This window comes from Pagrus pagrus (genome assembly GCF_965226575.1).
Source record: "Pagrus pagrus genome assembly, chromosome: 23".
NCBI lineage: Eukaryota > Metazoa > Chordata > Actinopteri > Spariformes > Sparidae > Pagrus > Pagrus pagrus.
The window spans coordinates 21,751,648-21,769,121 of NC_140205.1; the positions used below are offsets into that span (position 1 = coordinate 21,751,648).

A 17,474-nucleotide genomic window follows, 5' to 3' on the forward strand; every position below is an offset into this window, starting at 1 on the left:
TTAAAAAGGACCACAGACTTGTGTGATGATCTGTCTGCAGCCTGTGTGTCTGTTTGTGTGTCTCTCTCTGTTTAGACACACACAACTAACAAATATGAGGGATAAATACATATAAACAAATAAATACATAACAACATAATCAACTGGTTTAATTACCTCCGCACAGGGAGAACAATTGCCTAAATGGTAAGTGCAGATTGCAGGCGGCCTGGAGCTTGTGCTACAGCGAGCTCTGTCACAGACCAATCACTTAAAATGGGTGTTGAAAGGAAGCAGGCAGCACTTTGGGGCTCTTTTGCCTCATGTGTGTCCTTAGTGTGGTGTAGAGAAGGCAGAAAAATGTTCTGCTGCTTGTGAAAGGTACGGGTACCCAAAAAAACGTCACAGTATGCCAAAAAGTAAAATGTAGAATGCCGGCACTCCATACCGGAGAGTACTGGTCCACTTCAAGCACGGATTTACATTCCTCAGAGTATGATTATCAATGTTTTGTATCAGTTCCAAAACTCTATTAGGTATTTTACTGCCCACAGTAAATATCATTTTTTAAACAAGGCCCAATGTTGACTTGTAAAACTGATGTGCCACTTACCAAGTATGACACATTCTAATCTACTCCCATTTCTTGCTTTTGTTTTTGCTTTGATTTTAGAGAAGCAACATATTCTCAATGAAAATATGTATACTGACATTTTACCAAAAACTGCAGGACCACCTACCCTACACCCACAGTTCCATCATCTCATGAAGACTGTGTGTTACGACTGAAAGCTCCAGATCAAGGGAGTAATTGGGCCTTGAGTAGAGATTGTTGGTTCAATTTCAAGTCATTTAAAGTGAATGTGTGTACGCAGTCAGCCTTCAGGCTGGTAGAGCAGACACAGCATAGTGAAGATGATTCATCAGACAGGACGACCAAAGCTTCATCCAGAGAAATCTGTATACTTTTTATTCAACTTTACCTCACACACATAGAAGAGGGGTGTGTGTGCAAAATAGGTATTCAAGACTTCCAAATCAGGTCAAGAGATAGTGACACTGAGCTGAGGATGTGAGCACCCTGGGGTGTCTTGTGCTGAATGGCTTTAGGAATGAATGTGTCAGCTGCACTTGTTCAATAAGTACTGGGGGCTGGAAGCTGTCAAAATGTATCGGAACTCATGTTCCATACAAGCTGTCAGCAGCAGCAGCGCAAATAGAAACGGTCTTCACATCCTCTGGACAAACAGCAACAAGCCTTTCACTGGATGCTTGGGATTATACCGATAAGGAAGCAAATATGTCAAGTACATCCTGATTATCAGAGCTCTGCTCACACTAATCGAATTATCTAATCTTCATGATGCAATATTAATATCTTGTTCCTGTAAGGACTTTCAGAGTAGACACTGATAAAGATTTATTGTGCTTCCATCTGCTCAAAGATTACCTTGAACCTGAGCTTTCACCTTCATGTAAAGAGGAAGTTACTTCCACCATGTGTAGAGTATGGATCCAATTTTTCTCTCACAATAACGATTCCTATACCGAAAGGCTGAATTTAACTCCAATTTTTACCCCTACCCCTTGTTTCTGAGTGCCCCCTTGCCCCTCACAGCAGAGTTACAAGGGGTAGTGGTTGAAATCTCTCTCATAATCCTTGGTTTGCAGTGTGCCTCTGAAAAACCTCTGCCTGGAGGGCCATGTAGTCCTAACACTGATGACGACATGCTCGTCATTGCCTTCCAACACAATCCAACTTATGATATGGGGCCCCTATCAGCAGGATGACATCATACCAAACAACTCATAATATTTAAGGCCAAAATGTTGTCAGTCAGAGCCTTCCAGAACAACCCAAATGATTCCTCAGCTAGTAGTTCCTGTCCAGATAAGTTTACGCAACTTAAACCTCATGATTAAGGTTAGGGAAAGATTGTGGGAAAAGATCGCATTATTATTCCAACAGATATTACATTTTCTATATGATGCAAATTAGTATGAATGATTATTTTTGCATCACAATTGTCATTTTCTCTAAAAAAAAACTATTGAAACATCTGGAGAACAAGATTTGTAGGTCAGGACATTATAATGCTGGTTGTCACTCAGTTTACCTTTATCAAAAAATTGCAGCTCCTGTGATTTGGTTAATGTAATTTCGATAATATTGGGATTAATTATGCAGCTCTAGTGCTCATGATTAAAGGAAACCAATGTTTGGCTTTTGAGATGAGAATCGTCTGCCCAGTGTCACACATGCTTAGTATGCCTAACCTTCCACCCATCTACTTTCTCCATTTTTGTGTTTGAAAGAGGTCAGTTATCATGTACACAGCCCCAAAAGTCACTTGTGAGGAATACATACACATAGGTCATTTCAAGCTTTTAAACAGATGACTGCTGCTGTTGTTCTGGTGACGCCAGTCTGGGATTATCCCGACGGGGCAGCTACAGCTGCTGTTGGACAGATCAGAATGATGAGAAGCCCCACTGTCTGACTGACTGCAGCAGAAAGAGGCCATGCTTCAGCTGGGACAGCATCTTTCACTCTCCATCTCTGAGGCAAGAGATGAACGGGCGGCTAAAATTTGATTTACAGTGTCGGCTGAACAACATACCGCTGCTGAAAAATGAACTGACAGTACAGTACAGTAACTATAGCATATATCAGATAAATCTTGTTTCACAGAAGAATTTATAGCAGCTTCGATATCTCATTACAAATCGACAGTATAGGGAAGAAATACAGCTGGAGAGTTGGTTTGATAAAAGCTGCAGGTCAGTTCATCACAGGGTCAGGTGCTGTTTGGCAATCAATGTCCGAGCACATCCTTTCACGCATTCAGCAGAATGCCCCGCACTATCAGATGACAGTCCAACAAGCTGACCTCTCAGGCATCTGCCTGCTCACATATTTGTCACTCAATGGCAAAACAACAGTGAGTCAACATTTAACATCCCCCCTGATTAAACATGGGCTGCTGCAGAGGTTAGCATATTAGCTATGCTGCTGGTGGCCTGTCCCCAACAAAAAAGGCCATTTCTGCCCAAACATCAACCTTCATTTGATGAATGAGGGGGAATCTGTAAACTCTACCCTGCTGAATGATTTATCATTTCGGTAGGTGCCATCTTTCATTCTTTAGACTGCTTTATACTTTGAGCACCATTCTGTGACCCTTATGTGAAAGAACAGTGACGCTGACGTCTAATCTCCTCATACCTTATCATTCATCTAACACATTCACATTTCAAAATGTATTATTATATATTGCAGAATTGCAGAATAATTTCACGTTGCACTACATGTAGGTGGTGACTGAAAGAACTGACTTCAGAAAACACATTAAAAGAGACGAAACACAAGCATTTTAAAAATGTATAATTATCAATTTTGACAACACATGGACAGCACTTAGAAGAAAAACAACTGAAGTCCTTCCAGAGGATCTAAAAAGTGCTTAACATCACTCTAACTCTTTTTGTTGCCACGGTTTTCGACTCAACTCCAATGACTAAATTATTGAAACCAGTCCATGTACCCTCAATGTATGTTTATGTTGTGGATTACTAACTGTGCCCACACCTCACGGTCATTTCACTGATTCTGTCACCACTGATGAAACTGACTGTAGTTTTTGAGCATTTTCTTTCAAATTCCATGAAATGTACTTTCATTTTCACAGACTGTGCACGTGCAAAGTAGAGAAACAGTGCAAAACAGGGCTGGGCACTATATTGATATTGTTATGGGACTATTTATTTTTTTAAAGTACCAATAGTCATCTCCACACCATTGTCACAATATTGATATTACAGTATTTGCCCAGAAGATTTGAGATATCTGAGATTTTGTCAGCCAGTCTTTACATTTATGAAGTGCTTTGAAGAGATTTAAAAATATCATGATAAAAATTGTGTATTGTGATATAGCTTAAAAATATTGTGATACTATTTTAAGGCCATATCAGCCAGTCTTAGCACATTTCTTTTTTCACAGGAAATCGAATGGATGACCTGACATACATGACTTCATGAGTCACAGACCATGGCAACGACAAGCGTGTCGGAGCTGTGTTCTGCTTTGTGTATTTGCAACCTGTTTCAGCATCACCAAAAACCATTTCATCCAAAAAACTGTTTTAGTGGGCTAACTGGTCCGGGGGACACGAAAAATTACACTTATTGTACATTTAATTATATGTGTGAATCAGAATGTGTATATGTATTTTCTTCATGCGTTTGTTTGATTTGTTTAAAGTTTGGCGTTTCAAGTCCTCCATACTCTGGGACTTTTAATGAACAATATTCTCAACCTAGTTGCCATGTATTTCTCTTCTGGGGATGTCAATTTAGGAGGAACATGACATTATATCACCAGAGAGAATAAGTCCAGCTGATTCCATCAGCATCTGTATTACATTTGTGTTCTGTTTTAAATGAATTGTGAGAAAAAGGGTGGTGATTTTCTATACAGATGGCTGCAGCTTATCTCAAAGAGTTACATCTTTACTTTGAAACAAGACCCTGTTACATTTTATTCCTATCTGAACCACTCACACACATAAGCAATTTATCAGCATTACCAGTGGTCGCTCTCTGATTTTGTTATATGGTGCTATCAGGGAGAACATTTTTAACCTGATTGAAATCTCATGTTACTTCAGCCAGAATAAAACAATAGAAAAGAAATGTGCTGGCAATAAAAAAGAAAATCAATGAAACTGGCTGAAGGTGTGTCAGCCAGCAGCACTCACAAGTAAGTTTCTAACGGTTTAAAATGGAATTATCATTGCACTTATGATTAATTCACCTGAACCTCCGGAGCTAATTAAGAAGCAGTGCTGTGAGAAGCTGTGATGCTGAATACACACTGACTGACAACTAATGTATTCTCCTCCTCCAGCACAATAAAACAATCATAACTCATGTTTACATGACACTAATGGCACAAGCAGAACATCAAGTGATGTTTCATGCTATTTAACAGTTAGGTGTTCAACTTATGAGAGTGCTGGTTTTGGTGCTTTTAAATCCTTCATGTCTGAATGGAGATTTATTTTATCACATTAACAGGTTTTCTTATTTACTCAGAGTAGCTGTGCTTCTTTGAAAATAGGTGTTTCAGGAAGTGCTTAGAATAATGCCGGGGAAGCCAGTCTTCTATTATTAAAAGCAATGGTTCAGAAAATCCACTAAAGAGTCATTTATTCATTCATTTAGTTAACATAAGATTGTTTCCAAAATCCAGGCTGAAATTTTTCTGTCACTAAGAGTATATGGGATGTGCCGATACGAAACCTTTTTATATTTATTTATTTATTTTTTTCATTATAATGTCAAAAAAGATTCTTGTTTACTGTTTGAGTGCACTGCTGTCATTTAAAGTTTACTGTTAAACTCTAAAATATCCTGCCTTCCTCACATATTTTAGTCACAAGTGTTTGATAACCCCATTTGAGGGAGCATTACAACCGTCATATCGATATCGGAATTCTTTTGCTCCGTAAGATCGGCATTGATCGAGCTCCAATGTGGATAAACCCCAAAACATCTGCAAATGTTAAATCCACATGGTTGTATTATGTATCCAACATAATACTGACTGGATGACTGAGCTGAACTTTCAGACACAAAGTCAAGGTTGGTCTTTGTTTGAGGTTAAACTCATTCAATGATAAAACATCTTCTTATGAATATTTATTATAAAATATTTTAAAGATGTTGGTTAGGCCCTCGGGGTGGGGGAATAAAACAGGAACGGGGGGAGGGTGAGTTAAAGGTCAGGCACAGGGGGAGGGGTGTGGTGAGGGTTTGGTACAGAGGAAAGGTTTAAAATGGAAGAGCCCCAACTACTCAAGTCAAGCCCACAACCTTAGCATTGCCTATACATATGATTGGGTACTGAATAATACTTTTGGTAAAAAGAAAAAAGAAATACTTTTTCTGTGACTATTTCACTGACATGCTTAACATTTGTATCACATATCACTGTGTGTTATGTTTCCTTCTTATCACTGAACACTGGTTGTATGTAAATGTAATTTCTGAGACCAGCTGTGTGTAAGAAGAATAAGAAGTAAAAAAGAAAAAAGAGCATTGCTGTACCTGTGGAAAAGGACAGATTTAACCAGCGTCACCACGTCTCGACTTGCGTTGTAACCTGCACACACGATGGCCACATGGATGGTCTGTGGAGATCATGAGGAGAGGGAAGTATTAGAGTGAAGGCTATACAGTAGATGAAAGAAATTCATTCTGCACGTCACTGGGGAGGAACATTTTTACAGATTTGAATTTGCTGAGAAGAATATCAAGAAGAATTCTTGGATATATAACACAAAGTACTGCCTGCCTTTCAACAAAGAGTGCAGTGTTTATAGCAAATCATGCAGCGGAACATGAATTCATATCACAGTATCAAGGGAACATCAACATCAATCAGCAGCTTATGGTCTGTTGCCCTGCAGCCACACATCTTCAGTATTTTTTCCTCCAAACATTAACTCCTATCAAGTTAAAACGATGAGTTCACCCACATATTGAGAATTTATTATTATCTGTTCACTCCCATCCCAATGGAATGTCAAGTTTAGTTTCTTTGTCCACAAAATATTTCTGGAGTCTAAAAACAGCGTTGCAACTGAGGTAGCTGGGGATTAAAGGGGCACGATGTCGTTTTGGAGAAGAAACTCGTACTCAGAATTTTAATATCAAGTGAATAAACATGCGGTTCTCAGAGGAAAATAAGGTCCCAGAACACTGTCTGTAGCTAGAAAGGTGGCAGGGTCCGCCACATATAAACAATAAAAAATTAGAGAGTAATTTTAAAGAGTAAATTGTAAAGAGTAATTTAGTTAGAGGATGACGTGATGTAGGCTACGTGTGGATGTGGAACTAAACAGAGGCTAGAGGTAAACCAGGAGACAAAATGGAGAGAGGTCTTCAGGAATTACAGTACTGTGGATAGGGCAGGTTGTAATTGTTCTTGCATGTCAGCTAGCATTGGCCATGTTGCATGCTGTCCAGATGCGACGGAGAAAGGCAATGATTGTAATGCACGCAGCGAGGGCGATGAGACAACGACGCAGACAGCGGAAACAGCTGATCAGTCGTGAGGAAATGTTCACTACGTCAGAGTTTATTCAGCAAATCTGTTTCATTCAAACATTTTGCATATTTATTCACAAAAGATAAAAACCACCTCATGCGAGTGTACAAACTTTTTTGTGAATAGGAGCAAGTTTTTTAAAATTTTGCAGTTTCCATAAAATTCTAATGCGATATTCTTCAAAATGCTTTATGGAAACACAGCTAATGAAGGTCCAGGTCAAGCTGTTCAGGGAGCCATTTCATTCGTCTAGTCCTCATTAGATTTCTTTTGTTGTTGTTTTCACATTTTAAAACAAGTCCCCAGCTATTTCAGTTAGGGAGAATGCTGCAATGCTGTTTTGCTGTAAAGCTCCAGACGAAAAGCCAAAATGTTAATAGTCTACAATCCAGATCTGCTTGTCTAACTGTTCATTAACACAACGGGTTTCCAGTGTGACTTATTTCTGCATCATGTCTTGTTGCAGCATTGTGATGCGATCTTTTGGAGGCAGTAAACATGTCCCCCGTACAAGGATTCCACCATGTATGACCTTCTGATGTAAGCTGACATGATAGTTATAGAAGAAACCCTTTCCTTTAGCTGATTTTAAACAGTATGTGAACATCATGCTGGACTCCTCCCTCATAGCTCTGGGTTATAGCTCCAATTTTAGCTCCAAATGTCTCTCCCTGATACCAGCTTGACATGTCAAAACTCCATGTGCATTGTCTTTTCGCCTCTCAGAGCTACTACAGTAGTCTCCCTGCAGGGCTAAGGCCAGCTGGGCTAACACCCCAAATGAGAGTGGGTCATGTTCAACCATTGCTGGAAGGGTACTACAGTCAGACTGCTGTCTCAAGATCCCCTCTTACGACCCTTAAGGAGCTCTGCTTTCCCTGCAGTCGGCTGGCTTCTGAACAGTGTCTTCCTGGAGCCAAGAACTGTGTGTGAGTGACGGCGATGTGGGAGGAAAGTAGGCGGTGATAAGAAGCCAACTGAGGGCATATCCATTCTCAGAGCACTGCACACAAATCACACACCTGCCAGTGAGAAAGCACAAGGCGTGTGTCTGTGTGTAGGAGTGTTGAACCTCCTGTTATTCTTGGTGCATCTTACTCTGAGCTGTACAGGAAAATGGAAATGTATATAAAGTTGATTTTTCCTACGCAGGGTGTGTCTTAATATTGCTTTTATTAAATGTTGCTGACTGTAAATTTACCAAATAACCTGTCATAACCTTTTGTATCTTTCTCCTAAGACAGGATGTTATCAGGAGCCTCCACTCCAGTGGCAACACAGGTCTATCTAAGAATCCCGAACACACACACACACACACACACACACACACACACACACACACACTACTATACTAACTATACAGACTAATTAATAAATAATCATCAAGTCAGATTAACAAACTCTTCACGGTGAAGTGTTGAGGATGAGTTCAGGAGTCTCAGCCTGGGGAGTGAAGCTGCTCTGTAGTCTGGTGGTACAGCAGCAGATACTTCTGTATCTGTTGTCAGATGGCAGCAGGGTGAACAGACTGTGGCTGGGTGGCTGTTGTCTTTTAGTATCTTTGCGCTCTGTGCAGACATCTCACTTCACTGATAAAACATTTGATGTATGTAATTCAAACAAATGACAGCTCAATAAATTCAACTGTAATTTGAGTTACAATAACTTTTACTGTTACCAGGCCAATTCACTGGCTCCTTTTGTTTTTTAAAGGCAGTTTGTCCTAAGATGATTGCAACCCACCTATAACATAAGTGACATATCTCTATTCCTAGTTTTCTATATGTACAACTGGTAAAACATCCTGTTGAAGGAAAATGTATTACAATATTTGTGAAGTATGGGTGGGACAAAATATCAATATGGCAATATATCGCCATACTCTTGAGATACAATTATCGATACGCTGGTGCTAAATATCAATATTAATATTAAAATATCCAGCACAATAGAATGATGGCACACATAAACATGGATGAGTAGCAGTCAGTTTATGTGATAAAGAGGCACTAAGGTAAGACGTGAAAACTTTTTATACATTGTTTCATCTCAGTTATACACCTTTTCCACTGGTCAAGAATCCCACTTAAACCCACTAAGATCAGGCTTTTGTGTGCAATGGTAATGTGTAAACTCAGCCTTTACACCCGGGTCAATTGACTCTGCAGTAGACACAGGTTTTTAGTACCTTGGCTCGGCTTTGATCTAAATGTAAGGCCCGGGTGAACACATTAAATTAATGCCATGCATACTGATGACGAGTTATGAACGCCTGGTGGTCGCGCCTAAATAAGGAAGGGATGTTTTTGGGATGTGGTCTATTCAATGTGGTGTTTTGAAGCCAAAAAGCTCGACTTCTATGAAAAGCTATGAAAATACCTGGGGTTTAGCACCTGGCTAACTTGAATGGGGATAAAATAATCTAATCGTGCCGCTCTCCAAATGTTATTGGACTAAATGGCTCAAATGATGATAGTGAAACAACACAGTGACTATAAACAAGGCCCAGGTTGTTAAAAAATGCATATATACATTCAAATGATTTTAACATAAATACTGACAAGTGCTATGTAAACCAATGAGCCAGTATCCTGAATCTGTACCAAGACAACAGATTACCTGTAAGTATAGGCTCCTCCAGTCATCCAGACACTCCCACTGAGCTAAAAGGTGATGTGCTGTGGTGCTGTGAGCTACATTCAGTGTGGGGATCCCAGCATGGCTGTGTTTAAGCTCTCACATTATCCAGCCTTCTGACAGAGAGCCATATCTCAACAGCAAACCAACACCATCACTGCTGAGGACCAGGCTAATGGGAGTTTAAAGCCAAGTTATAATATGATGTCACATGTGCCAATGGTACCCTGGTTCCGAGAAAACATCTTCAAGGTCATACATAATGGTTTACTGAACAAAAAAGACTTTGAATGGTGTGTTACCAAAGAATATTCAGTAGTTATCCAAGACAGCCGTTTTTACAGCCATATTCCTCAGAAATGTTCAGACTGATGTGCACTACACATATCTCACCTCGCACTTATCCACAGCTGGCTGCTGCACACAGTCTGAGCTGTTTCCCACTGCAGCAGCTTTCTGGCCCTCATTGTCGCCGGTGCCCTCCTCTGAATGGGTTCGGCTTTGGTTGCCACGGTGACCACTGTTAGGAAGGCGTGCAGACGGGCTTCTCGGTGGCCGGCTGAGCTCCCGGCGCAGTGCCCGGTTCTCCTCCTCCACCGCCCGGACCCGTAGCTCTAGGGCCTGCCGCTCACCAGCTCCACTCACCGGCGCAGATGACTGGGCTTCCAATGGAGACAGGGGGAGGGGCTTCACTGTGGGTTATGGACAGGGAGAAAACTGATTTAACATGGGAATTGACGCTAAAACTTGATATTGACCATTGATGAAGTTTAACATTGTAAAAAGGTTGTAGTCAAACTGGATTGGATATGGAAGTCCTCTGTCGCAGGATGGGCTATTTTATATTACAATGTCAGTATGATGTATCAGTTGATTCATCATGGCTTCAGTTGCAGCAATATGAGATTTTCATGTTCTGACAAGTAGCTACTCAACTAATCATGCTTATCTAGTCTATAACTGTACAACACAGTACAATTACTTTGAACGCTGTTTGACCACCACACTTTTCTTAACAAATTACACTGACTTGGTTTGGATGTTTTGTGCAATATTGGTTTCCTACATATCTGACTGATTTGCAAGCTGTAACAACCTCCTCAGAACAAGGGTTGTTAAAGAATATCATCACTCCAACACAGACTTATAATATTCATTTGATGCATCTGACAGTCTTGTATGTATTTGGTGCCACTTCATCTCAAGCTGTGTCCGGTTTACAAACTGCCTTTAATGCTCTTCAGACATTTCTCCTTAATCTCAAGTTTACCGAATGCTGACAAGAAAAAACATGTTTTATTCTCAAGAACCCATAATTACAGTTTGCATCTCCATCAGTACCATCCATATCTTGAATGGTACTGAAACTGAAATTGTCCAGTCATAAAAATCACTTTGAACAGCATGAAAAATGATTATACACTCAACCATCATGTCTGTGGTTGACTATGGGCTTTTGAGGATGCCCCTTTCTTACCCAGTCATGACAGTATCACCTGTTATCAATGTACCTGTTCATATACCTGTTTACCTGTGGAGTGTTCCAAACTAGTCTGGGAACCACATGGAGCTGGAAATCGATGCAGTATATTGCGTAAATAAATATTGCAATATAGCACCATATCTATTTTTTAGCATAGCCCTTAAAATCTCATTGAGTATGGGTGAGTATGGGGGGGTTACATTGAGGGGGTTATATCAAAGTGTTGATGCATCTCAATAATAGAGTATACGGTTATCTTTCAATCAACACAGTCAGCCCACACTCTGTGTATCTAATCCAAGTCGGTAGCAATTTCCTCTGCTTTCTCAATGGCTTTAAATATGAACAGGCAGCCCTGAGTCCTGCAGAGAGGCAGAGAGATGAATCTTTCGATAGAAGATGAAGCTCTCTCTCTCTCTCCAGTACACCTTACGCCATTTTTCTACTACAGGGTACGGCTGGACTCGACTTGACTCGACTCAACTCAACTCGCTTTTTCTTTTCATTACTTTGTTTTTCACTGCAGGTACTATCCCCGTTGGGAAACAACACATACTGTAAGTGCTTTACTTTGGAGTCAAAGTTGCAGCCACTATTCACTCTACAAACTCTAACTTACACTGTAAATTTACTGCTAAACTTACAATTTCAGTGTTAACCCTTTCCACTGCTCCGCTTGCATAGACTGACTCTCTGCTGCTTACCATCTCCGTATCAGTATACGCTTATTTCACTCGGAACCTTGACCAAAGTCATACGAAAAGTACTTATTAACAGGTGGTCTAGCCTTATCCTGCAGTGGAAAAACATCTTAAGTAAAAGGCCTTGGTTGTTGATCATTCAACGAGGAAGGAACTTTTAACTGCTTATGAAATGTCATACTAATGCCTCTGTATGACATAAGCAAATAACCCCATCAGCGAGAAGGTCGACTATTTCTATGATATATAGTCATTTTAAATGCCTAATGGATTCTGAAAATAAAATCTTCTTTTTATGGCGGAGTACTGAGGATGATCAAGGAGCCTCACAGTGTGCGGAAAGAAGCTGCTCTGTAGTCTGGTGGTACGGCAGTGGATACTTCCCTATCACCAGACGGCAGCAGAGCAAATGGCTTATAATGTAACATTTTATGTTGACCTTGCTACAGAGCTATATCTTGCTGCTGGCATTACTAATTTATTGCTAACTTACATTAACCCTTTGGTTCAACAAAATACTATTACTGAGCAATCTGCTGTTAGCTGTAGGATTACACATGACCTAGGTATTTGAATATACAGTTATTTATTTCTCAAAACCACAAATTGATACATTACCTCATTGCTATGCACGCTTCAAATAGCGTGTTTTTTTAAAAGAAAAATAATGTCTTTCTTTCTTTTTTTCACTTGTCTCCAAAACATGTGGAACAAAGATCAAGATCTCTTATACCGCTTTTGTCCACAGAGGCTGCCAGAATCACCAAAAAAGTTGCTTGTAGCTGCTTAACGGTAAGTTCCCCAATCAGAATCTAACTGGAGAAAACAGACAGTCTAGGAAAACTCCTTATACGACAGTATGGTAGTTTGGCAGTTATAACTCAAATTAAATTTATTTATTGGTGGTTGGAAACAGATGGCTTTCCAGTATGAGACCATCTGTCATCTCAGTCAACCACCAGTTGCTTTAACCCAAATGGGGGAGTGTTGATCCCCTCTGACACAGGCTGTCAAATTAGCATCCCTATACTGAACAGGCTTACAAAGAACATGTCAATAAACTCCAGTACACTTTTCTTATGGTTTTGTGTTTTATGATCTCTAAACACTACATGGGATGAGATAAAGTAATGTTACAACTTCTCTTAGGTCTTAGCTTGGTTTGTTCTCTAACCAAGTGTGTTAATGAAGTGACACGTTTTTGTTTGCCCTTCAGATTTATTGTCCCCTGTGGCCATAAGATATGAAGGCAGGCAGTTTATACATGGGTCCTTTCAACCATGCAAAGCCCTCTCCCGCAGAACTAAAGCACCTTCTGGAGTCCATTTCGTCCAGGCTGTAATTAATTTGCAGAGTGGATTTTCTGGGCCTAATCCTACTGAACTGGACTGAATGACCATTTGTTTGTGCTGCTCAGAGATTGCATATGGCATTTTCAGGGCAGCAGATGCACCTGGGCCTTTATCCGGCCAAGCCAATTCATTTGGCTTTTAGGTATTTGTCATGAAACACTTCATCTGCATGCAGACAAAAGCCTCAGTAAAACAAATTTAGTCAGTAGTTGGGGTAAATAACAATAAATTAGCATAGTACAATGCACATTAATTTACATCTAAGAGAAAGCCACCAGAAGGTTATTTGTTTAAACACTGATCATGCTCAGCTTACATGTGTTGTAAAGTTTGTATTCATACACTGTATCATATTTGATAGAGGAAATATAAATTGTTACATGGACTTTATCTACTCCATGTGCAGATGTGCTTTAGTCAGAAGTAAATAGTGATCCAGACTTTTTGATGGAATAATGACAATAACCTGCATTTGAAGGTTTACTTGAACCTACAGTATCTCCTTAACCTCCATGATCAGTAGTTCACATTAGGGCTGCACGATATGGTAGAAAAAAAAAAAAGTTGTTTTGATAAAATATTATGATTGTGATATAATTCATGAATAGTGGGAATGATCTTGCATCACAATTCACATTTTCACTGGCAATAATGATGATGATGTGACATTATTCGGCATCTGTACCAAACAAACTAAATGTTTTCTTACATCTGGAGAACAAGACTTGTAGGCCAGGACATCTAGTTGTACTGTTTTGTCCCAAAACCTTTACCAAATAGTTGCAGCTTCTGTGATTTGGCAGCCCTAGTTCACATCAATGATTTAATTGTCTGGGCTTCTCTTAACCTCCCCTGAAGAAAAGAATGAAAACAACAGATTACCTTAAACTCTCAAATTGGAGGCATTAATCAGAGCGAACCAGACGCTTTATTCAATGCCAATCTTTAACAGATCAGAGTAATTGACAATATTGTAGTATGAGACAGCTTTTCCTGTTAATGCAAACACTTCCTCCATGTTAACCTGTTGTCTCAGCAAATTTCCCATGAATGGGACGGATGGCATGAAATGATAATCACTGTGAGAATGGTGTTGCATTAGATAGCAACCACACAGGATGCAGTTTTGTACTCAACTGTGTCTTCTTCTGTTAAACGGCTTTACACATGCTGCCGCCAATGTATCTATCACCCAGTTTGTTTTTTGGCCCAGGTGTAGAAGGAACATCCATTCTGTAATTTTGTTATGACTCCTACATCCCATTATGTCCTCCCAACTCACGGAGAATATTTCAAACTTCGTCAAAAAACAGCACTTGACTAAATACTCGACTTCATGCACTTAGTGTACACAGAAGCTCATGTTCCTGTACATGAGATGATCAGCTGACCTCTTACCCAGCTAATACTGAACCTTGTAGCACTTGCTGAGTGATTCATGACTGTTTGGATGCCATGCTCCCAGTGCATTCATGTATGTCAGGTTTAATTGTCATCAGCTGTAAAGCTCCATTCCTTTCCTCATGCTCTCAGGCAGATCTCTGCTGGGCGGTGGCAGCACATCCATCATGTGATGGCATCTGCTCACCTGGCAGACAGCGTAAAACACCTCCACACAGGAACAACAGCCAACCGCCATTTTGTCTAATCACTTGGAAAAGGCGGACGGAGTAAATAGGAATCAGAGAGATTCAGCATTATTTAATTCAATGCTATTCTAAAGCTTTGGAACTTATTTTACTGATGTATTTACTGATTTACCATCTATTTCAGCAAGCAGGGTTTCAGAGGGTGAATTTTTATTTAAATAGCACATTTAATGAAGGTGCAGCTTGAGATCGACAATAATAGCACAAAATCTGATTAATGTTGGCAAAATAAAAAAACGTAATTTCTATCAAAAAATGTCAGATACTGTATAACCTGTGCCTTAGGAATAACAGAGAACCTCAATGATTCTTCTATTGCAGCCAAAATGTAGGTTATACATAACATGTTATGGCAATGTAATCATTTTACTGAAAACCTTAAAGACTGGACCTAACAAAGAATAACTGTTTCCATAGTTTGGCTGTCATCTCTAGAAGTCGACCAATACTTGATTTTTTTGGCACAGATGCAGATACAGATATTAGGAAGTAAAAAGTTCCGATATCGATATCTCGGCCAATAAGCACACATTCTTTAACCATGATCCCTCACATGTGGTTCTCACATAACATAAATTAAATTATCTATTATCCTCCAGTAGGTTGTATCTTGCAAGGTATGTCCGTGATCCTACAGATGTCCACTGTCTGCCTAGAATGATAAAATGGCTTTTCAGGCAAAAAACAATGTTAAATGTGGCAGGCTGTAGAAATACTGGATTCAAACGTTGGTTTTGCCCTGGGCAAACAATTTATCCTTCTGGGCAGATAGGAGACATCGAGAGATCACAAAAATACCTTGAACATACAATCTGCTGCTGCTGGAGAAAAGGTAAATCATGTTTGGATTTTTCCCCAAGGTTTATGTAGGGAACACTATGTGACCAAGTGATGGAACAACATACAGAGTGATGAGGTCACAAATGGGGCTATGTTGAATCAGGAAATAGGTTTTCAGACAGTTTGGGTAACATTCTCCTTTTGTTGTCTTTCTCAGTCAAAGCAAAGCTGAGGTTTTTGCCTCCGTCTGATTGTCTTGTCACTCGTCAGACTAAATTACTAAATCAATTACCCTTTAACAAAGTTTTTTACCCTTCAATAAAATTCATTGTGAAACCCCATGTGAGGTTTGATAAGCCTTATGGCAGCCATATTGATCCACTGAAGGGCACGTGTGTACCCAACACGATCTGTGTGAGTCCGGACAGATGGACTGTGTCAGCTGCCTAATCTTAGCTGATGGTTTGATCCGGTTGGTATCATGCAGGGACTCACAACAGCTTAATAATAAAAACTCAACTGTGTCAGTGACCTTGAATGTTGTTAGATGGTTAGATGGATGGTATGACAGCTGCTAACAGGATTGAAACACCAACATTATTAATTCATGGTATATTAGATCATGACATAATGTATCATGTATACAATCAGCCAGTTTTTACTTGTATTGCCAATGCATATGTGTGAATACTAGGGCTGTATTCTGTGACTTTAAGTCTGTTCTTGATTGCTGAACATGTCTTGTGTAGTAGTAGCCTCTCATGACTGATGGAGTATGAGTTACTGTTTTTGTTGACAGTGACATTTGCTGCAGAAGAACTGGATTTTTTTTTTTCATTGAGCATGTCTCTACAATAGAGAGCCGAAGTTCTGCCCCTTCCAGTTTCCCTCACGGGACCTTATTTTAGAATACATTTGTATGGTGGTGAATGGACAGAGACAGGTCATTTTTTGATCCTGTCTGAGTTGTTCCTTGAACTACACATACAACGTTGTCAATTTAAATGATAATTTTCAAACTTAAGAAAGTCGCAGTTTATCATCAAACTAACGAAATATAAGGCTGTGAAAATAAGTAATTATAAAGACTACACAGTTGCATTATGGTAAATGGACTTGTATTTCTCTAGCACTTTACCCTTCTACTGACCACTCAAAAGTGCTTTACAACACTTCAGGAGCAATTTGGTGTTCAGAATCTTGTTCAAGGGTACTCTGACATGCAGCCTGGGGGTCCGGGGACAAACGTCATTGTTTTAAACATTGTAGAGCTGGTCCTGTATATTAGCAGCTCGCAGAACCGACAGACTCTCCTTTCACATAACTGCAGTTGTCATTATTTAACACAAAACTACATAGTATTTTATTATCTTAATGACAAAGATAACCTTCAATTAAAAGTTAAATCCAATTTAATAAAAATTAAAATCAATTTCAAATAAACTTCTTAATTCTTTTATGTGGGAATATTATGTCCAACATCACACAGCTCAATGTTACTAATAAGAGCGATTGATTAGAGTTGTTCCGATTCCGATGCCAGTATCAGAAATGCCTCCGATACTCCCGAAAATGCCGGCATCGGTATCGGCGAGTACTGGAGTTCAGGCACTGATCCGATACCACGTAATTTATTAGCCTAGCTCCGTTAGCTCCGAGATTCTACCGGATACGTGTCCGCTGCGTTACGGCTCCGGTACGGTTTGGCTCCGTCGTCCTCGTCCGGCAACCCCCACCAGTTGTGTTTTGAGTCCGCCACAGCGCAGCTCCGCCAATCAG

General features: G+C 39.9%; 1 protein-coding gene across 1 annotated transcript in view; it reads right to left on the reverse strand.

Annotated features, from left to right (window-relative positions):
• The window catches only part of large1 (LARGE xylosyl- and glucuronyltransferase 1), a 115,197-nt gene that overhangs the window by 53,955 nt on the left and 43,768 nt on the right, over nt 1-17,474 (reverse strand). The window contains exons 3-4 of the mRNA XM_084345901.1: nt 10,124-10,422; nt 6,091-6,173 (exon numbers count right to left, since the gene is read on the reverse strand). Coding sequence (XP_084202027.1) covers nt 6,091-6,173; nt 10,124-10,422 — 382 coding nt within the window. The remainder of the gene's footprint in view (nt 1-6,090; nt 6,174-10,123; nt 10,423-17,474) is intronic.